Below are 22,403 nucleotides of genomic sequence, written 5' to 3' on the forward strand. Positions count from 1 at the left end.
CCGGTTGGCTCCTGAACTGAGTTTCAGTTGCCCTGGCAGGAGGGCAGGAGGTGAGCCTGTGGCCTCTCACACTGGGAGTTGGATGGCTGTTCTTATGTAAGGCCAAGCACATCCTGAGAATCCTGCTTTATAAAAGTTTGAATTAGAAAGAAAAGAATAAAAGCATTCCTCAAGGCAAGGAAGTAAGGAAAGTAAAATTTTTTGGAAGCGGGAAAAAATAACATATCCAAAGTAAGGATTTAGTTTAAAGCTGTTCTGGCATGAGAGTGACCACAAACCCATGGCAGAAAATCACAGCTCCTCCCGGAAAGAGAAGGTGTGTTTTGAATGAATCAGTGGACAGCCATTCTGAAAAAGGCCTCCAGAGTCTTCTGGATCAAGATACTGGACTCAAACACCTCCCTTCCATGGTCTCATTTAAATAACCAGAAAGGTTTTAAAGGAAAGAAGCCATAATCATATTTCTATTTATTGACATTACTTTATGCTAGGAATTCAAAGGTGACTATGGAGTTGTCTCCTCTTTATGGACCTTACTTTCTATTTGACATAGTTGGGGAACTTGGTGGAGGGTGGTGTTAGTATGTTGCAATTAACCAGGAGAGGAGTTTAAGAAAGCAGTGAAGGGTTGGTGACATTTTTCGCTGAGGACAGTCCTGTTCAGTTGGCTTGTAAGTACAGGCTCGTTGAGTTGTCACTGGAGGGAATTAATCTTAAGGGATTTGGACTTAACTCAGGCCTCTTCAGAATGGACAAGTGAACCTGGAGAAAGACAGTCAAATCTGTGCAGACATTGAAGTTCACTTCAACATGCGGTATCCATGAGCCAAAGATAGGACTAGTAGGCAGCACTTCTTGAGGACAGAGGAGTGGTTTTTAAGGTTCTTCAAGAATGAATCCCAAGGTACCGGGATGGCCAGTTGTCAAACTGTGACTTTGCTCTTTGGACAGTGTATCCACCAAGGGTATTGGCCGTTTATAAGTTTCCATTTCTCTTTAATACATGTCAGGTTATGAGGACGTGGGCATAAACGTTTCACACCTTGTCAAGGTGACTTTGGGTACCTGCCTAGAAGCATGGGCACAGTTGCGGCTGCGTCATACATCTTGCCGCACATCCCGCTCCCCGGCTTCGTGATCACGGCAGAGTGGTTCCTTATTGAGCTGTCCATCTCCTCTGTGACATCGTAACCAAACAAAAGACTGGAGAGTATTAGCTTGGCTTTTTTCTTTTCTAACATTCCCTTCAAATTATGATGACTGATAGTGGACCCAGTTACGTTTGCAGATGATTTACAAGTAGGGCTGTCAGTACAAACCTTGTAATCCCCGCTGTGTGATCTAGAGAAGAAAGTTACACTCTTTCCAAACTGTTTTGATGCACTTATGTGGGAAAATGATGTATGTTTGAATATGTATTTCCTCTCTTAATCATCATGGCTAGAGATGAATATTTGTAGACATGGAATGAGTACTCTGTATTTGAACTGTATGGTCCCCTAAATTCTCCCCAGCTTTTTAAAGTCATCACTGGAGTGCTACCTCCAGAGTGCCGCAAAGCATCCAACACTGCCTGCTCTTCGGACACTGTAAGTTTCCAAGTTGGAGAAGGCTGCTGGCTGGTGAGGCATTCTCTCGCACATCTCTGGTTGGGTGATGTGAGCTGAGAACACAAGAATTGGCAGACAGTAACTAACCACGATCACGTCCATTTCTGGAACACTCATGGAGGATTTTACACCTATGCTAGTGGAATACATTATTTCATTTAGTTTTCCCAACAATCATAATTAGATTTTATCACCTGTATTAAAAAGGAAACTGTCAAAGCGAGTGACGTGCAGACTTTGGACTGGAACACGGGTCTTTCTGATCCCTGTCTCTGTTCCCTCCCCGGCCTATCCTTGCAAGTGACCAGGAGACTCTTCCTCAGTCTTGAGTTTCCCTCTGATGTTACCGCTCTCTTTGTTTCTAAGAGAGGAAAACAAGTCTAAACTTACTTTCCAGTTGGAAATGGAATGGAGAGTTAACATTGGAAGCCGGGAGAATCTGTCCTGTGATGAAGTGGTCTCTGAGCCACTTCCACTGGGATGTCACATCACTGTCTGGGCCCCTTGCTCAGCCTGTGCACAGGTGACAGCGCAGTTGTGCCGAGCAGTCCTCCCGGACAGGGCAGTGGGTTGGAAATGAGTTTGGGGATTTGGTTTCATTACACAAGTTCCTGAGGGCCTTGACCTGGCACTTCGAGTGGGAGCATTCCCTGTCCCACAGACTGTTCTCTGGGCCCGTGCAGACCTGACGTGGCCTCAGCCTGAGTCTCAGGGCCCGTGGTGATGAGGAGCATTTTAGCCCAGGGTCTGCCGGAGGCTCTGAGACTACTGGGCTGTGGGACTTTGTCCAGGATGATAATAATTCCTCCCCGAGTTTCAGATTTCCTTGCCTGTGAGCCGGGGTAGTAGTTGTTTCTGAGATGATTGTAATGATTCAGTAACGGGCGCAGCATGTGCTGACAGGTAGCTGGGTGCTTTAGGAGCAGAAGTCGCAATCACTCTGTCAGCCTCTCCCTGTGCGCTCTGTGCTTTGAGAAGTTGTGTGTTTGGTGAAAGTCCCGCCCAGACCCTAGGGTCTAGATGAACTGTTGTTCCTTTACTTTCCCTTCCTTTTCCTCTTTCCCTTCTCTGTGTCCCATGTTTAGGTAGCAGATTCCTCTATTTCAGGGAATACGGGCTTTTCTAGTAAAGGGACAGGTGGAATGCGGAGAGGTGGGGCCCAGAGGGGGTCTGGAGTGTCTGCACAGTGCTGCTTCCCTGCGTTTCTGCATCCGGTCCCATCAGTGCACTAAGTCAGCCTTCCTCTTCCTTCCTGTGTCATCGGGTCTCTGTTTTAAGGGAAAACCATTTTTATGGGTCTTTTTTCACTTACGTGTTTCATTCAGATGCTTGTTGCTTTTCTCCCTGTGCTTCAGCGTTCCGAGGAGAGAATTCAGCCGTGCAGCATCCTCTCCGGGCTCTACGAGTTGATCGGCTTCCACTGCAAGTCCACCTTCTTCAAGCGGGTGGCCCCCGTGCGGCACGCGGCCCCCGGCATCCCAGAGCCTGGCGGGAAGGCCTGCTCCCGACTCCTCCTGCAGACGCTTCCTGGCTACAGTCTGTCGCTGGACCTGCAGGACTTCAGCAAATGTGTTGGAACTAAAACATTGCTTCAGCCCCATTAACCATGCCTGGTTTGGGCCCTGCTGTCCTGCCTCATCAGGGTGAATTTTGATTCATTTAGAACAGGGCTCAGCAGACTTTTCCTTTCAAGGGCTTGGGGGTAAATATTTCAGGGTCTGAAAACCTCCTGATCTCTGGTGCAGCTGCTCAGCTCTGCTGTTTAGATGCCAGAACAGCCAGACAGTCCACACACCCATAGAGCTTTATTAACCGCGGTGGCTGGGGCTGGATTGGGTGTATGAACTGCAGTTTGTCCCCACAGCCTCCTCAATATTGACACCTGCATCAGAGTGTACATTTGTGACAATGGGTGAACCTACACTGACACGTCATCATCACCCATAGCCCATACTTGACACTAGGATTTACACATTGTGTTGTGCACTCTGTGGGTTTGGACAGATGTACAATGACATGTATCCACCATCACAGCATCATACAGAGTCGTCTGTCTTAGTGACTTTAAAATGCTCCGTGCTGCACCTCATTCATTGCTCTTTCCCCTCTAGCCTCTGGCAGCCACTGATCTTTCAGTCTCTGTGTTTTTCCCTTTCCCAGAACACCATACAGTTGGAATCAGACAGTTGCTGAAACTTCCCAGATTGGCTTCTTTCACTTGGTAATATGCATTTAAGGTTCCTCCATGTCTTTCCATTCCTTGATAACTCATTTCATTTTAGCACCAAATAATAGTCCATTTTCTGGCGGAACCACAGTTTATTTATCCATTCACCTACTGAAGAAGAGCTTAGTTGCTTCTGAATTCTGTTGAGTATGAATAAAGCTGCTATTAACATCTGTATGCAGATTTGTGTGTGAACATAAGTTTCCATTTCATCGAGTAAACACCAAGGAGCACAGTTGCCAGATCAGATGTTAGAATTACGTCTAGCTCTGTAAAAAATTGCCAGAACATCTTCCAAAGTACCTGGGCCATTTTTCATTCCCACCAACAATGCATTAAAATTCCTGGTGCTCCACATCCTCACCAGCATTCGGTGCTGTCAGTGTTCTGCATTTTGGCAGTTCTGACAGGTGTGCAGTGGTATCTCGCTGTTTCAGTCTGCATCCCCTTGATGACAGGTGCTGTGGAGCATCTTTCCAAAGGCTTCTTTGGCATCTAGATTTCTTCTTTGATGAGGTGTGTGTTCAGGCATTTTGCTCATTTTTTAATTAGGCTATTCATCCTTCTTGTTGAGTGTAAAGAAATTTTGGTATATTCTGGATTTCAGCCCTTTATCAGTGTGTCCCTGCCCTTCACCTGCAGTGCCAGAGTTGTCCTTTGGGTCTCAGTGGAGTGTTAGATCTTCAAAGAGATTCCCTGTCTTCCCTCAGCCTAAATACTGTCCTTGTATTTTTCACTTTCATTAACTCATTTTGTTCTTTTTAAATAGCATTTCCCATAATTTGTAAGTACATAAAAGAGAAAAGGGCAATGATTGAACACCGCCTGCCCCACCAGGCTGTGTGCCCTGTGAGAGCAGAGGCCCTGTCCCCACTCATAGTTTCCCATGACAGCACATGGCACATGTCCATGTAAAAGTGTGTAACGTGGGGCCAAACCTGATGAGCAGCTATGACGACATGTGTTGTCTAACATTTATTGAGTAGACTTTGTTTCTGATCTTAATTATTAAATCATATGAATGAAACTTGGTTGTTTTGAAAAATAAAACAACAAAGCACACCTCAATGTGATTGGTAATTTCTACTTAGATTTCTGACCCAGGAGGGGATGTTCACCATCATTTTGTGGAGGAGGTTGGGGAGGTAAAGTAAGAGAGTGAGATCAAATAAAGTAAAAATGATAACTGTCAGTTGGCTTTATTTTCACTGACATAAAAGGTACTTTAAACACTATCTCAGCTGTTGTTCTGTGGTTTTAAATATTTCTCATAGAATTAAATGGAAGCCCACTAAACCCTGAAAGGGAAATTGTGTGCTCAGGTCCTGAAAAATGTTTATGTCTATTTCTTGAGATGCACATTTCCCTGCTGGTTAAAGAAATTCGAGGCGGGAACACAACAGTGCACTGTGTGTGTCTGCCGGCATCACAGGCTGCTCAGTGTCATTTTCATTTTCTTGTGTTGCAGTTTATGACGGTTTTCCATGAGATATATTGCTCAGCATTTTCCTGAATGAAGGATTGAATTTTCCACAGGAACTCTAATGACAGAGAGTGACAAGGCACATGGGTTTCCCATAAAGGATGGTTGATGTAATCAACTCGCACTATGGTGAACTATTTTAATAAAAGCCAGTTGAAAATTTTATCACTAGGTCATATGGCACAAATACGTCTTAAGAAAAAAAGATTCAAATTTCATAGAGGAAGCAGTTTGAATGAACTAGAAATTATGAATTGTACATTATTTGTGGTTAGAACTTAACTCAGTCTTATCATAATAGTCTGTGGTAGGAAGAGGATAATTATTTATTTATTTTTAAAAAATACACCAGATGCTATTGGCCCCAATTTTGATGAGGCAGTGCTGTGCTTAGTTAAGTTGGGCCATTTAGGAAACTTACCTAGGTTTTCCGGACATTGATTTCAGCATCTTTATCTTTTCAACATCTCTTATTATGTGTCGGCATGTGGTCCATACATATATATGGGGAGGTACAAGCTCCAATCGGTTTTACAGTGAAAAAGTCAGGCACTTCAAACCGGCACTAGGAAAGAGACTGAGAAACCAGAGTAAGTGTTTCTCCTGCAACCCGTTCCCTTTGTGCTGTATGAACGAACGTCTCTCCACATGCTCAGTTCTGAGAGATAAGTGTGTGTGAAAGCCGTCCTTCACCTAGCTTGAAGGGAACACAAAGTTTCTTTTCAGATGCCAACTCCACTCCATACATATATATGGGGAGGTACAAGCTCCAACTCGGTTTGACAGTGAAAACGGCAGGCACTTCAAACCGTCACTAGGAAACCGACTGAGGAACCAGAGTAAGTGTTTCTCCTGCAACCCGTTCCCTTTGTGCTGGATGAACGAACGTCTCTCCACATGCTCAGTTCTGAGAGATAAGTGTGTGCGAAAGCCGTCCTTCAACTAGCTTGAAGGGAACACAAAGTTATTTTTCAGTTGTCAACACCCGTCCATACATATATATGGGGAGGTACAAGCTCCAACTCGGTTTTACAGTGAAAACGGCAGGCACTTCAAACCGGCACTAGGAAACACACTGAGAAACCAGAGTAAGTGTTTCTCCTGCAACCCGTTCCCTTTGTGCTGGATGAACGAACGTCTCTCCACATGCTCAGTTATGAGAGATAAGTGTGTGTGAAAGCCGTCCTTCACCAAGCTTGAAGGGAACACAAAATTTCTTTTCAGTTGCCAACTCCACTCCATACATATATATGGGGAGATAGAAGCTCCAACTCGCTTTTACAGTGAAAACGGCAGGCACTTCAAACGGGCACTAGGAAACAGACTGAGAAAGCAGAGTAAGTGTTCTCCTACAACCCGTTCCCTTTGTGCTGGATGAACGAACGTCTCTCCACATGCTCAGTTCTGAGAGATAAGTGTGTGTGAAAGCCGTCCTTCACCTAGCTTGAAGGGAAATCAAAGTTTCTTTTCAGTTGCCAAATCCACTCCATACATATATATGGGGAGGTACAAGCTCCAACTCGGTTTTACAGTGAAAACGGCAGGCACTTCAATCCGGCACTAGGAAAAAGACTGAGAAACCAGAGTAAGTGTTTCTCCTGCAACCCGTTCCCTTTTTGCTGGATGAACGAACGTCTATCCACCTACTCAGTTCTGAGAGATAAGTGTGTGTGAAAGCCGTCCTTCACCTAGCTTGAAGGGAACACAAAGTTTCTTTTCAGTTGCCAACTCCACTCCATACATACATATGGGGAGGTACAAGCTCCAACTCGGTTTTACAGTGAAAACGGCAGGCACATCAAACCGGCACTAGGAAACAGACTGAGAAACCAGAGTAAGTGTTTCTCCTGCAACGCGTTCCCTTTGTGCTGGATGAACGAAAGTCTCTCCACATGCACAGTTCTGAGAGATTAGTGTGTGTGAAAGCCGTCCTTCACCTACCTTGAAGGGAACACAAAGTTTCTTTTCAGTTGCCAACTCCACTCCATACGTATATATGGGGAGGTACAAGCTCCAAATCGGTTTTACAGTGAAAACGGCAGGCACTTCAAACCGGCACTAGGAAACCGACTGAGAAACCAGAGTAAGTGTTTCTCCTGCAACCCGTTCCCTTTGTGCTGGATGAACGAACGACTCTCCACATGCTCAGTTCTGAGAGATAAGTGTGTGTGAAAGCCGTCCTTCACCTAGCTTGAAGGGAACACAAAGTTTCTTTTCAGTTGCCAACTCCACTCCATACATATATATGGGGAGGTACAAGCTCCAACTCGGTTTTACAGTGAACAATTCAGGCACTTCAAACCGGCACTAGGAAACCGACTGAGAAACCAGAGTAAGTGTTTCTCCTGCAATACGATCCCTTTGTGCTGGATGAAAGAACGTTTCTCCACATGCTCAGTTCTGAGAGATATGTGTGTGTGAAAGCCGTCCTTCACCTAGCTTGAAGGGAACACAAAGTTTCTTTTCAGTTGCCAACTCCACTCCATACATATATATGGGGAGGTACAAGCTCCAACTCGCTTTTACAGTGAAAACGGCAGGCACATCAAACGGGCACTAGGAAACAGACTGAGAAACCAGAGTAAGTGTTTCTCCTGCAACGCGTTCCCTTTGTGCTGGATGAACGAAAGTCTCTCCACATGCACAGTTCTGAGAGATAAGTGTGTGTGAAAGCCGTCCTTCACCTAGCTTGAAGGGAACACAAAGTTTCTTTTCAGTTGCCAACTCCACTCCATACATATATATGGGGAGGTACAAGCTCCAACTCGATTTTACAGTGAAAACGGCAGGCACTTCAAACCGGCACTAGGAAACCGACTGAGAAACCAGAGTAAGTGTTTCTCCTGCAACCCGTTCCCTTTGTGCTGGATGAACGAACGTCTCTCCACATGCTCAGTTATGAGAGATAAGTGTGTGTGAAAGCCGTCCTTCACCAAGCTTGAAGGGAACACAAAATTTCTTTTCAGTTGCCAACTCCACTCCATACATATATATGGGGAGATAGAAGCTCCAACTCGCTTTTACAGTGAAAACGGCAGGCACTTCAAACGGGCACTAGGAAACAGACTGAGAAAGCAGAGTAAGTGTTTCTCCTACAACCCGTTCCCTTTGTGCTGGATGAACGAACGTCTCTCCACATGCTCAGTTCTGAGAGATAAGTGTGTGTGAAAGCCGTCCTTCACCTAGCTTGAAGGGAAATCAAAGTTTCTTTTCAGTTGCCAAATCCACTCCATACATATATATGGGGAGGTACAAGCTCCAACTCGGTTTTACAGTGAAAACGGCAGGCACTTCAATCCGGCACTAGGAAAAAGACTGAGAAACCAGAGTAAGTGTTTCTCCTGCAACCCGTTCCCTTTTTGCTGGATGAACGAACGTCTATCCACCTACTCAGTTCTGAGAGATAAGTGTGTGTGAAAGCCGTCCTTCACCTAGCTTGAAGGGAACACAAAGTTTCTTTTCAGTTGCCAACTCCACTCCATACATACATATGGGGAGGTACAAGCTCCAACTCGGTTTTACAGTGAAAACGGCAGGCACATCAAACCGGCACTAGGAAACAGACTGAGAAACCAGAGTAAGTGTTTCTCCTGCAACGCGTTCCCTTTGTGCTGGATGAACGAAAGTCTCTCCACATGCACAGTTCTGAGAGATAAGTGTGTGTGAAAGCCGTCCTTCACCTACCTTGAAGGGAACACAAAGTTTCTTTTCAGTTGCCAACTCCACTCCATACGTATATATGGGGAGGTACAAGCTCCAAATCGGTTTTACAGTGAAAACGGCAGGCACTTCAAACCGGCACTAGGAAACCGACTGAGAAACCAGAGTAAGTGTTTCTCCTGCAACCCGTTCCCTTTGTGCTGGATGAACGAACGACTCTCCACATGCTCAGTTCTGAGAGATAAGTGTGTGTGAAAGCCGTCCTTCACCTAGCTTGAAGGGAACACAAAGTTTCTTTTCAGTTGCCAACTCCACTCCATACATATATATGGGGAGGTACAAGCTCCAACTCGGTTTTACAGTGAACAATTCAGGCACTTCAAACCGGCACTAGGAAACCGACTGAGAAACCAGAGTAAGTGTTTCTCCTGCAATACGATCCCTTTGTGCTGGATGAAAGAACGTTTCTCCACATGCTCAGTTCTGAGAGATATGTGTGTGTGAAAGCCGTCCTTCACCTAGCTTGAAGGGAACACAAAGTTTCTTTTCAGTTGCCAACTCCACTCCATACATATATATGGGGAGGTACAAGCTCCAACTCGCTTTTACAGTGAAAACGGCAGGCACATCAAACGGGCACTAGGAAACAGACTGAGAAACCAGAGTAAGTGTTTCTCCTGCAACGCGTTCCCTTTGTGCTGGATGAACGAAAGTCTCTCCACATGCACAGTTCTGAGAGTTAAGTGTGTGTGAAAGCCGTCCTTCACCTAGCTTGAAGGGAACACAAAGTTTCTTTTCAGTTGCCAACTCCACTCCATACATATATATGGGGAGGTACAAGCTCCAACTCGATTTTACAGTGAAAACGGCAGGCACTTCAAACCGGCACTAGGAAACAGAATGAGAAACCAGAGTAAGTGTTTCTCCTGCAACCCGTTCCCTTTGTGCTGGATGAAAGAACGTCTCTCCACATGCACATTTCTGAGAGATAAGTGTGTGTGAAAGCCGTCCTTCACCTAGCTTGAAGGGAACACAAAGTTTCTTTTCAGTTGCCAACTACACTCCATACGTATATATGGGGAGGTACAAGCTCCAACTCGGTTTTACAGTGAAAACGGCAGGCACTTCAAACCGGCACTAGGAAACCGACTGAGAAACCAGAGTAAGTGTTACTCCTGCAACCCGTTCCCTTTGTGCTGGATGAACGAACGTCTCTCCACATGCTCAGTTCTGAGAGATAAGTGTGTGTGAAAGCCGTCCTTCACCTAGCTTGAAGGGAACACAAAGTTTCTTTTCAGTTGCCAACTCCACTCCATACATATATATGGGGAGGTACAAGCTCCAACTCGGTTTTACAGTGAAAACGGCAGGCACATCAAACCGGCACTAGGAAACAGACTGAGAAACCAGAGTAAGTGTTTCTCCTGCAACGCGTTCCCTTTGTGCTGGATGAACGAAAGTCTCTCCACATGCACAGTTCTGAGAGATAAGTGTGTGTGAAAGCCGTCCTTCACCTAGCTTGAAGGGAACACAAAGTTTCTTTTCAGTTGCCAACTCCACTCCATACATATATATGGGGAGGTACAAGCTCCAACTCGATTGTACAGTGAAAGCGGCAGGCACTTCAAACCGGCACTAGGAAACAGAATGAGAAACCAGAGTAAGTGTTTCTCCTGCAACCCGTTCCCTTTGTGCTGGATGAAAGAACGTCTCTCCACATGCACATTTCTGAGAGATAAGTTTGTGTGAAAGCCGTCCTTCACCTAGCTTGAAGGGAACACAAAGTTTCTTTTCAGTTGCCAACTCCACTCCATACGTATATATGGGGAGGTACAAGCTCCAACTCGGTTTTACAGTGAAAACGGCAGGCACATCAAACCGGCACTAGGAAACAGACTGAGAAACCAGAGTAAGTGTTTCTCCTGCAACTCGTTCCCTTTGTGCTGGATGAACGAACGTCTCTCCACATGCTCAGTTCTGAGAGATAAGTGTGTGTGAAAGCCGTCCTTCACCTAGCTTGAAGGGAACACAAAGTTTCTTTTCAGTTGCCAACTCCACTCCATACATATATATGGGGAGGTATAAGCTCCAACTCGGTTTTACAGTGAACAATTCAGGCACTTCAAACCGGCACTAGGAAACCGACTGAGAAACCAGAGTAATTGTTTCTCCTGCAATCCGATCCCTTTGTGCTGGATGAAAGAACGTTTCTCCACATGCTCAGTTCTGAGAGATAAGTGTGTGTGAAAGCCGTCCTTCACCTAGCTTGAAGGGAACACAAAGTTTCTTTTCAGTTGCCAAATCCACTCCATACATATATATGGGGAGGTACAAGCTCCAACTCAGTTTTACACTGAAAGCGACAGGCACTTCAAACCGGCACTAGGAAACAGACTGAGAAACCAGAGTAAGTGTTTCTCCTGCAACCAGTTCCCTTTGTGCTGGATGAGCGAATGTCTCTCCACCTGCTCAGTTCTGAGAGATAAGTGTGTGCGAAAGCCGTCCTTCACCGAGCTTGATGGGATCACAAAGTTTCTTTTCAGTTGCTAACTCCACTCCATACATATATATGGGGAGGTACAAGCTCCAACTCGGTTTTACAATGAAAACGGCAGGCACTTCAAACCGGCACTAGGAAACAGAATGAGAAACCAGAGTAAGTGTTTCTCCTGCAACCCGTTCCCTTTGTGCTGGATGAACGAACGTCTCTCCACATGCTCAGTTCTGAGAGATAAGTGTGTGTGAAAGCCGTCCTTCACCTAGCTTGAAGGGAACACAAAGTTTCTTTTCAGTTGCCAACTCCACTCCATACATATATATGGGGAGGTACAAGCTCCAACTCGGTTTTACAGTGAAAACAGCAGGCACATCAAACCGGCACTAGGAAACAGACTGAGAAACCAGAGTAAGTGTTTCTCCTGCAACGCGTTCCCTTTGTGCTGGATGAACGAAAGTCTCTCCACATGCACAGTTCTGAGAGATAAGTGTGTGTGAAAGCCGTCCTTCACCTAGCTTGAAGGGAACACAAAGTTTCTTTTCAGTTGCCAACTCCTCTCCATACGTATATATGGGGAGGTAAAAGCTCCAAATCGGTTTTACAGTGAAAACGGCAGGCACTTCAAACCGGCACTAGGAAACCGACTGAGAAACCAGAGTAAGTGTTTCTCCTGCAATCCGATCCCTTTGTGCTGGATGAAAGAACGTTTCTCCACATGCTCAGTTCTGAGAGATAAGTGTGTGTGAAAGCCGTCCTTCACCTAGCTTGAAGGGAACACAAAGTTTCTTTTCAGTTGCCAACTCCACTCCATACATATATATGGGGAGGTACAAGCTCCAACTCAGTTTTACACTGAAAGCGATAGGCACTTCAAACCGGCACTAGGAAACAGACTGAGAAACCAGAGTAAGTGTTTCTCCTGCAACCAGTTCCCTTTGTGCTGGATGAGCGAATATCTCTCCACCTGCTCAGTTCTGAGAGATACGTGTGTGCGAAAGCCGTCCTTCACCGAGCTTGATGGGAACACAAAGTTTCTTTTCAGTTGCCAACTCCACTCCATACATATATATGGGGAGGTACAAGCTCCAACTCGGTTTTACAGTGAAAACGGCAGGCACTTCAAACCGGCACTAGGAAACAGAATGAGAAACCAGAGTAAGTGTTTCTCCTGCAACCCGTTCCCTTTGTGCTGGATGAACGAACGTCTCTCCACATGCTCAGTTCTGAGAGATAAGTGTGTGTGAAAGCCGTCCTTCACCTAGCTTGAAGGGAACACAAAGTTTCTTTTCAGTTGCCAACTCCACTCCATACATATATATGGGGAGGTACAAGCTCCAACTCGGTTTTACAGTGAACAATTCAGGCACTTCAAACCGGCACTTGGAAACAGACTGAGAAAGCAGAGTAAGTGTTTCTCCTACAACCCGTTCCCTTTGTGCTGGATGAACGAACGTCTCTCCACATGCTCAGTTCTGAGAGATAAGTGTGTGTGAAAGCCGTCCTTCACCTAGCTTGAAGGGAAATCAAAGTTTCTTTTCAGTTGCCAAATCCACTCCATACATATATATGGGGAGGTACAAGCTCCAACTCGGTTTTACAGTGAAAACGGCAGGCACTTCAATCCGGCACTAGGAAAAAGACTGAGAAACCAGAGTAAGTGTTTCTCCTGCAACCCGTTCCCTTTTTTCTGGATGAACGAACGTCTATCCACCTACTAAGTTCTGAGAGATAAGTGTGTGTGAAAGCCGTCCTTCACCTAGCTTGAAGGGAACACAAAGTTTCTTTTCAGTTGCCAACTCCACTCCATACATATATATGGGGAGGTACAAGCTCCAACTCGGTTTTACAGTGAAAACGGCAGGCACATCAAACCGGCACTAGGAAACAGACTGAGAAAACAGAGTAAGTGTTTCTCCTGCACCGCGTTCCCTTTGTGCTGGATGAACGAAATTCTCTCCACATGCACAGTTCTGAGAGATAAGTGTGTGTGAAAGCCGTCCTTCACCTAGCTTGAAGGGAACACAAAGTTTCTTTTCAGTTGCCAACTCCACTCCATACGTATATATGGGGAGGTACAAGCTCCAAATCGGTTTTACAGTGAAAACGGCAGGCACTTCAAACCGGCACTAGGAAACCGACTGAGAAACCAGAGTAAGTGTTTCTCCTGCAACCCGTTCCCTTTGTGCTGGATGAACGAACGTCTCTCCACATGCTCAGTTCTGAGAGATAAGTGTGTGTGAAAGCCGTCCTTCACCTAGCTTGAAGGGAACACAAAGTTTCTTTTCAGTTGCCAACTCCACTCCATACATATATATGGGGAGGTACAAGCTCCAACTCGGTTTTACAGTGAACAATTCAGGCACTTCAAACCGGCACTAGGAAACCGACTGAGAAACCAGAGTAAGTGTTTCTCCTGCAATCCGATCCCTTTGTGTTGGATGAAAGAACGTTTCTCCACATGCTCAGTTCTGAGAGATATGTGTGTGTGAAAGCCGTCCTTCACCTAGCTTGAAGGGAACACAAAGTTTCTTTTCAGTTGCCAACTCCACTCCATACATATATATGGGGAGGTACAAGCTCCAACTTGCTTTTACAGTGAAAACGGCAGACACATCAAACCGGCACTAGGAAACAGACTGAGAAACCAGAGTAAGTGTTTCTCCTGCAACGCGTTCCCTTTGTGCTGGATGAACGAAAGTCTCTCCACATGCACAGTTCTGAGAGATAAGTGTGTGTGAAAGCCGTCCTTCACCTAGCTTGAAGGGAACACAAAGTTTCTTTTCAGTTGCCAACTCCACTCCATACATATATATGGGGAGGTACAAGCTCCAACTCGATTTTACAGTGAAAACGGCAGGCACTTCAAACCGGCACTAGGAAACAGAAAGAGAAACCAGAGTAAGTGTTTCTCCTGCAACCCGTTCCCTTTGTGCTGGATGAAAGAACGTCTCTCCACATGCACATTTCTGAGAGATAAGTGTGTGTGAAAGCAGTCCTTCACTTAGCTTGAAGGGAACACAAAGTTTCTTTTCAGTTGCCAACTCCACTCCATACGTATATATGGGGAGGTACAAGCTCCAACTCGGTTTTACAGTGAAAACGGCAGGCACTTCAAACCGGCACTAGGAAACCGACTGAGAAACCAGAGTAAGTGTTACTCCTGCAACCCGTTCCCTTTGTGCTGGATGAACGAACGTCTCTCCACATGCTCAGTTCTGAGAGATAAGTGTGTGTGAAAGCCGTCCTTCACCTAGCTTGAAGGGAACACAAAGTTTCTTTTCAGTTGCCAACTACACTCCATACATATATATGGGGAGGTACAAGCTCCAACTCAGTTTTACACTGAAAGCGACAGGCACTTCAAACCGGCACTAGGAAACAGACTGAGAAACCAGAGTAAGTGTTTCTCCTGCAACCCGTTCCCTTTGTGCTGGATGAGCGAATGTGTCTCCACCTGATCAGTTCTGAGAGATAAGTGTGTGCGAAAGCCGTCCTTCACCGAGCTTGATGGGAACACAAAGTTTCTTTTCAGTTGCCAACTCCACTCCATACATATATATGGGGAGGTACAAGCTCCAACTCGGTTTTACACTGAAAACGGCAGGCAATTCAAACCGGCACTAGGAAACAGACTGAGAAACCAGAGTAAGTGTTTCTCCTGCAACCCTTTCCCTTTGTGCTGGATGAACGAACGTCTCTCCACATGCTCAGTTCTGAGAGATAAGTGTGTGTGAAAGCCGTACTTCACCTAGCTTGAAGGGAACACAAATTTTCTTTTCAATTGCCAACTTCACTCCATACATATATATGGGGAGGTACAAGCTCCAACTCGGTATTACAGTGAAAACGGCAGGCACTTCAAACCGGCACTAGGAAACACACTGAGAAACCAGAGTAAGTGTTTCTCATGCAACCCGTTCCCTTTGTGCTGGATGAACGAACGTCTCTCCACATGCTCAGTTATGAGAGATAAGTGTGTGTGAAAGCCGTCCTTCACCTAGGTTGAAGGGAACACAAAATTTCTTTTCAGTTGCCAACTCTACTCCATACATATATATGGGGAGATAGAAGCTCCAACTCGCCATTACAGTGAAAATGGCAGGCACTTCAACCCGGCACTAGGAAACAGACTGAGAAAGCAGAGTAAGTGTTTCTCCTACAACCCGTTCCCTTTGTGCTGGATGAACGAACGTCTCTCCACATGCTCAGTTCTGAGAGATAAGTGTGTGTGAAAGCCGTCCTTCACCTAGCTTGAAGGGAAATCAAAGTTTCTTTTCAGTTGCCAAATCCACTCCATACATATATATGGGGAGGTACAAGCTCCAACTCGGTTTTACAGTGAAAACGGCAGGCACTTCAATCCGGCACTAGGAAAAAGACTGAGAAACCAGAGTAAGTGTTTCTCCTGCAACCCGTTCCCTTTTTGCTGGATGAACGAACGTCTATCCACCTACTCAGTTCTGAGAGATAAGTGTGTGTGAAAGCCGTCCTTCACCTAGCTTGAAGGGAACACAAAGTTTCTTTTCAGTTGCCAACTCCACTCCATACATATATATGGGGAGGTACAAGCTCCAACTCGGTTTTACAGTGAAAACAGCAGGCACATCAAACCGGCACTAGGAAACAGACTGAGAAACCAGAGTAAGTGTTTCTCCTGCAACGCGTTCCCTTTGTGCTGGATGAACGAAAGTCTCTCAACATGCACAGTTCTGAGAGATAAGTGTGTGTGAAAGCCGTCCTTCACCTAGCTTGAAGGGAACACAAAGTTTCTTTTCAGTTGCCAACTCCACTCCATACGTATATATGGGGAGGTACAAGCTCCAAATCGGTTTTACAGTGAAAACGGCAGGCACTTCAAACCGGCACTAGGAAACCGACTGAGAAACCAGAGTAAGTGTTTCTCCTGCAATCCGATCCCTTTGTGCTGGATGAAAGAACGTTTCTCCACATGCTCAGTTCTGAGAGATAAGTGTGTGTGAAAGCCGTCCTTCACCTAGCTTGAAGGGAACACAAAGTTTCTTTTCAGTTGCCAACTCCACTCCATACATATATATGGGGAGGTACAAGCTCCAACTCAGTTTTACACTGAAAGCGACAGGCACTTCAAACCGGCACTAGGAAACAGACTGAGAAACCAGAGTAAGTGTTTCTCCTGCAACCAGTTCCCTTTGTGCTGGATGAGCGAATGTCTCTCCACCTGCTCAGTTCTGAGAGATAAGTGTGTGCGAAAGCCGTCCTTCACCGAGCTTGATGGGAACACAAAGTTTCTTTTCAGTTGCCAATTCCACTCCATACATATATATGGGGAGGTACAAGCTCCAACTCGGTTTTACAGTGAAAACGGCAGGCACTTCAAACCGGCACTAGGAAACAGAATGAGAAACCAGAGTAAGTGTTTCTCCTGCAACCCGTTCCCTTTGTGCTGGATGAACGAACGTCTCTCCACATGCTCAGTTCTGAGAGATAAGTGTGTGTGAAAGCCGTCCTTCACCTAGCTTGAAGGGAACACAAAGTTTCTTTTCAGTTGCCAACTCCACTCCATACATATATATGGGGAGGTACAAGCTCCAACTCGGTTTTACAGTGAACAATTCAGGCCCTTCAAACCGGCACTAGGAAACCGACTGAGAAACCAGAGTAAGTGTTTCTCCTGCAATCCGATCCCTTTGTGCTGGATGAAAGAACGTTTCTCCACATGCTCAGTTCTGAGAGATAAGTGTGTGTGAAAGCCGTCCTTCACCTAGCTTGAAGGGAACACAAAGTTTCTTTTCAGTTGCCAACTCCACTCCATACATATATATGGGGAGGTACAAGCTCCAACTCAGTTTTACACTGAAAGCGACAGGCACTTCTAACCGGCACTAGGAAACAGACTGAGAAACCAGAGTAAGTGTTTCTCCTGCAACCAGTTCCCTTTGTGCTGGATGAGCGAATGTCTCTCCACCTGCTCAGTTCTGAGAGATAAGTGTGTGCGAAAGCCGTCCTTCACCGAGCTTGATGGGAACACAAAGTTTCTTTTCAGTTGCCAACTCCACTCCATACATATATATGGGGAGGTACAAGCTCCAACTCGGTTTTACAGTGAAAACGGCAGGCACTTCAAACCGGCACTAGAAAAACAGACTGAGAAACCAGAGTAAGTGTTTCACCTGCAACCCGTTCCCTTTGTGCTGGATGAACGAACGTCTCTCCACATGCTCAGTTCTGAGAGATAAGTGTGTGTGAAAGCCGTACTTCACCTAGCTTGAAGGGAACACAAATTTTCTTTTCAATTGCCAACTTCACTCCATACATATATATGGGGAGGTACAAGCTCCAACTCGGTTTTACAGTGAAAACGGCAGGCACTTCAAACCGGCACTAGGAAACACACTGAGAAACCAGAGTAAGTGTTTCTCCTGCAAACCGTTCCCTTTGTGCTGGATGAACGAACGTCTCTCCACATGCTCAGTTATGAGAGATAAGTGTGTGTGAAAGCCGTCCTTCACCTAGGTTGAAGGGAACACAAAATTTCTTTTCAGTTGCCAACTCCACTCCATACATATATATGGGGAGATAGAAGCTCCAACTCGCTATTACAGTGAAAACGGCAGGCACTTCAAACCGGCACTAGGATACAGACTGAGAAAGCAGAGTAAGTGTTTCTCCTACAACCCGTTCCCTTTGTGCTGGATGAACGAACGTCTCTCCACATGCTCAGTTCTGAGAGATAAGTGTGTGTGAAAGCCGTCCTTCACCTAGCTTGAAGGGAAATCAAAGTTTCTTTTCAGTTGCCAAATCCACTCCATACATATATAAGGGGAGGTACAAGCTCCAACTCGGTTTTACAGTGAAAACGGCAGGCACTTCAATCCGGCACTAGGAAAAAGACTGAGAAACCAGAGTAAGTGTTTCTCCTGCAACCCGTTCCCTTTTTGCTGGATGAACGAACGTCTATCCACCTACTCAGTTCTGAGAGATAAGTGTGTGTGAAAGCCGTCCTTCACCTAGCTTGAAGGGAACACAAAGTTTCTTTTCAGTTGCCAACTCCACTCCATACATATATATGGGGAGGTACAAGCTCCAACTCGGTTTTACAGTGAAAACAGCAGGCACATCAAACCGGCACTAGGAAACCGACTGAGAAACCAGAGTAAGTGTTTCTCCTGCAATCTGATCCCTTTGTGCTGGATGAAAGAACGTTTCTCCACATGCTCAGTTCTGAGAGATAAGTGTGTGTGAAAGCCGTCCTTCACCTAGCTTGAAGGGAACACAAAGTTTCTTTTCAGTTGCCAAATCCACTCCATACATATATATGGGGAGGTACAAGCTCCAACTCAGTTTTACACTGAAAGCGACAGGCACTTCAAACCGGCACTAGGAAACAGACTGAGAAACCAGAGTAAGTGTTTCTCCTGCAACCAGTTCCCTTTGTGCTGGATGAGCGAATGTCTCTCCACCTGCTCAGTTCTGAGAGATAAGTGTGTGCGAAAGCCGTCCTTCACCGAGCTTGATGGGATCACAAAGTTTCTTTTCAGTTGCTAACTCCACTCCATACATATATATGGGGAGGTACAAGCTCCAACTCGGTTTTACAGTGAAAACGGCAGGCACTTCAAACCGGCACTAGGAAACAGAATGAGAAACCAGAGTAAGTGTTTCTCCTGCAACCCGTTCCCTTTGTGCTGGATGAACGAACGTCTCTCCACATGCTCAGTTCTGAGAGATAAGTGTGTGTGAAAGCCGTCCTTCACCTAGCTTGAAGGGAACACAAAGTTTCTTTTCAGTTGCCAACTCCACTCCATACATATATATGGGGAGGTACAAGCTCCAACTCGGTTTTACAGTGAACAATTCAGGCACTTCAAACCGGCACTAGGAAACCGACTGAGAAACCAGAGTAAGTGTTTCTCCTGCAATCCGATCCCTTTGTGCTGGATGAAAGAACGTTTCTCCACATGCTCAGTTCTGAGAGATAAGTGTGTGTGAAAGCCGTCCTTCACCTAGCTTGAAGGGAACACAAAGTTTCTTTTCAGTTGCCAACTCCACTCCATACATATATATGGGGAGGTACAAGCTCCAACTCAGTTTAACACTGAAAGCGACAGGCACTTCTAACCGGCACTAGGAAACAGACTGAGAAACCAGAGTAAGTGTTTCTCCTGCAACCAGTTCCCTTTGTGCTGGATGAGCGAATGTCTCTCCACCTGCTCAGTTCTGAGAGATAAGTGTGTGCGAAAGCCGTCCTTCACCGAGCTTGATGGGAACACAAAGTTTCTTTTCAGTTGCCAACTCCACTCCATACATATATATGGGGAGGTACAAGCTCCAACTCGGTTTTACAGTGAAAACGGCAGGCACTTCAAACCGGCACTAGAAAAACAGACTGAGAAACCAGAGTAAGTGTTTCACCTGCAACCCGTTCCCTTTGTGCTGGATGAACGAACGTCTCTCCACATGCTCAGTTCTGAGAGATAAGTGTGTGTGAAAGCCGTACTTCACCTAGGTTGAAGGGAACACAAATTTTCTTTTCAATTGCCAACTTCACTCCATACATATATATGGGGAGGTACAAGCTCCAACTCGGTTTTACAGTGAAAACGGCAGGCACTTCAAACCGGCACTAGGAAACACACTGAGAAACCAGAGTAAGTGTTTCTCCTGCAAACCGTTCCCTTTGTGCTGGATGAACGAACGTCTCTCCACATGCTCAGTTATGAGAGATAAGTGTGTGTGAAAGCCGTCCTTCACCTAGGTTGAAGGGAACACAAAATTTCTTTTCAGTTGCCAACTCCACTCCATACATATATATGGGGAGATAGAAGCTCCAACTCGCTATTACAGTGAAAACGGCAGGCACTTCAAACCGGCACTAGGAAACAGACTGAGAAAGCAGAGTAAGTGTTTCTCCTACAACCCGTTCCCTTTGTGCTGGATGAACGAACGTCTCTCCACATGCTCAGTTCTGAGAGATAAGTGTGTGTGAAAGCCGTCCTTCACCTAGCTTGAAGGGAAATCAAAGTTTCTTTTCAGTTGCCAAATCCACTCCATACATATATATGGGGAGGTACAAGCTCCAACTCGGTTTTACAGTGAAAACGGCAGGCACTTCAATCCGGCACTAGGAAAAAGACTGAGAAACCAGAGTAAGTGTTTCTCCTGCAACCCGTTCCCTTTTTGCTGGATGAACGAACGTCTATCCACCTACTCAGTTCTGAGAGATAAGTGTGTGCGAAAGCCGTCCTTCACCTAGCTTGAAGGGAACACAAAGTTTCTTTTCAGTTGCCAACTCCACTCCATACATATATATGGGGAGGTACAAGCTCCAACTCGGTTTTACAGTGAAAACAGCAGGCACATCAAACCGGCACTAGGAAACAGACTGAGAAACCAGAGTAAGTGTTTCTCCTGCAACGCGTTCCCTTTGTGCTGGATGAACGAAAGTCTCTCCACATGCACAGTTCTGAGAGATAAGTGTGTGTGAAAGCCGTCCTTCACCTAGCTTGAAGGGAACACAAAGTTTCTTTTCAGTTGCCAACTCCACTCCATACGTATATATGGGGAGGTAAAAGCTCCAAATCGGTTTTACAGTGAAAACGGCAGGCACTTCAAACCGGCACTAGGAAACCGACTGAGAAACCAGAGTAAGTGTTTCTCCTGCAATCCGATCCCTTTGTGCTGGATGAAAGAACGTTTCTCCACATGCTCAGTTCTGAGAGATAAGTGTGTGTGAAAGCCGTCCTTCACCTAGCTTGAAGGGAACACAAAGTTTCTTTTCAGTTGCCAACTCCACTCCATACATATATATGGGGAGGTACAAGCTCCAACTCAGTTTTACACTGAAAGCGACAGGCACTTCAAACCGGCACTAGGAAACAGACTGAGAAACCAGAGTAAGTGTTTCTCCTGCAACCAGTTCCCTTTGTGCTGGATGAGCGAATGTCTCTCCACCTGCTCAGTTCTGAGAGATAAGTGTGTGCGAAAGCCGTCCTTCACCGAGCTTGATGGGAACACAAAGTTTCTTTTCAGTTGCCAACTCCACTCCATACATATATATGGGGAGGTACAAGCTCCAACTCGGTTTTACAGTGAAAACGGCAGGCACTTCAAACCGGCACTAGGAAACAGAATGAGAAACCAGAGTAAGTGTTTCTCCTGCAACCCGTTCCCTTTGTGCTGGATGAACGAACGTCTCTCCACATGCTCAGTTCTGAGAGATAAGTGTGTGTGAAAGCCGTCCTTCACCTAGCTTGAAGGGAACACAAAGTTTCTTTTCAGTTGCCAACTCCACTCCATACATATATATGGGGAGGTACAAGCTCCAACTCGGTTTTACAGTGAACAATTCAGGCACTTCAAACCGGCACTAGGAAACAGACTGAGAAACCAGAGTAAGTGTTTCTCTTGCAATCCGATCCCTTTGTGCTGGATGAAAGAACGTTTCTACACATGCTCAGTTCTGAGAGATAAGTGTGTGTGAAAGCCGTCCTTCACCTAGCTTGAAGGGAACACAAAGTTTCTTTTCAGTTGCCAACTCCACTCCATACATATATATGGGGAGATAGAAGCTCCAACTCGCTTTTACAGTGAAAACGGCAGGCACTTCAAACCGGCACTTGGAAACAGACTGAGAAAGCAGAGTAAGTGTTTCTCCTACAACGCGTTCCTTTTGTGCTGGATGAACGAACGTCTCTCCACATGCTCAGTTCTGAGAGATAAGTGTGTGTGAAAGCCGTCCTTCACCTAGCTTGAAGGGAAATCAAAGTTTCTTTTCAGTTGCCAAATCCACTCCATACAAATATATGGGGAGGTACAAGCTGCAACTCGGTTTTACAGTGAAAACGGCAGGCACTTCAATCCGGCACTAGGAAAAAGACTGAGAAACCAGAGTAAGTGTTTCTCCTGCAACCCGTTCCCTTTCTTCTGGATGAACGAACGTCTATCCAC

General features: G+C 45.7%; 1 protein-coding gene across 3 annotated transcripts in view; it reads left to right on the top strand.

Moving 5' to 3' along the window:
• The window catches only part of LOC140686264 (trafficking protein particle complex subunit 9-like), a 109,657-nt gene extending 106,173 nt beyond the window's left edge, over window positions 1-3,484 (top strand). For all 3 annotated transcript variants that reach the window (XM_072939979.1, XM_072939981.1, XM_072939980.1), the window contains one exon: window positions 2,966-3,484. In XM_072939979.1, coding sequence (XP_072796080.1) covers window positions 2,966-3,214 — 249 coding nt within the window. In that variant the 3' untranslated portion in view covers window positions 3,215-3,484. The remainder of the gene's footprint in view (window positions 1-2,965) is intronic.
• The last annotated feature ends 18,919 nt before the right edge of the window (window positions 3,485-22,403 follow it).

Source organism: Vicugna pacos, chromosome 16 (genome assembly GCF_048564905.1).
Source record: "Vicugna pacos chromosome 16, VicPac4, whole genome shotgun sequence".
Lineage (NCBI taxonomy): Eukaryota > Metazoa > Chordata > Mammalia > Artiodactyla > Camelidae > Vicugna > Vicugna pacos.